Source organism: Suricata suricatta, unplaced genomic scaffold (genome assembly GCF_006229205.1).
Source record: "Suricata suricatta isolate VVHF042 unplaced genomic scaffold, meerkat_22Aug2017_6uvM2_HiC HiC_scaffold_31666, whole genome shotgun sequence".
NCBI classification, from domain to species: Eukaryota; Metazoa; Chordata; class Mammalia; order Carnivora; family Herpestidae; genus Suricata; species Suricata suricatta.
Genome location: NW_021877843.1, coordinates 192 through 736, shown reverse-complemented (window position 1 = coordinate 736; position 545 = coordinate 192). Strand labels below are relative to the sequence as shown.

Below are 545 nucleotides of genomic sequence, written 5' to 3'. Positions count from 1 at the left end.
TGCCCGCCAGCTCCAGGATCTCGGCCGTCAGGTACTCGAGCACGGCCGCCAGGTACACGGGCGCGCCGGCGCCCACCCGCTCGGCGTAGTTGCCCTTGCGGAGCAGGCGGTGCACGCGGCCCACGGGAAACTGCAGCCCGGCCCGCGACGAGCGCGTCTTGGCCTTGGCGCGAGCCTTGCCGCCCTGCTTCCCGCGTCCAGACATAGCGAATGGAATTCGAAAGATAAAGTCCGCAGGAAAGGCAAAAAAGAAGTGTCCTGAAACCAGCAAAAAGATGCCAGTTATAGTGGTGGATGGAAGTGTAAACTGAGAGCTGGGATTGGCTAAAAAAATCATCTTTCGTTTTCCAACCAATAAGAAGGAAGGTATGATGCAATCTAATTTACATGAGCACGTCACTGGAAACATTATCAAATCAGATCTGAATGTTCTTGCATGCCTTATTTGCATAGATGCCCTATAAAAGAGGAGACTCTGCTTGTCGACCGGTAGTTTTGGTTTTTTTTCCCACTTGTCATTTGAATTGCAGGTAGCCGAGATGCCT

At 52.8% G+C, this 545-nt stretch overlaps 1 protein-coding gene across 1 annotated transcript; it reads right to left on the bottom strand.

Annotated features, from left to right (window-relative positions):
• Positions 1-7: 7 nt before the first annotated feature.
• On the bottom strand, positions 8-274 carry LOC115284990 (histone H2A type 1-H-like; the record flags this gene model as incomplete). Its single annotated transcript, XM_029931417.1, has 1 exon — positions 8-274. A coding segment is annotated over exon 1 (198 nt), but the record flags the coding sequence as incomplete, so codon positions are not given.
• Positions 275-545: the final 271 nt, after the last annotated feature.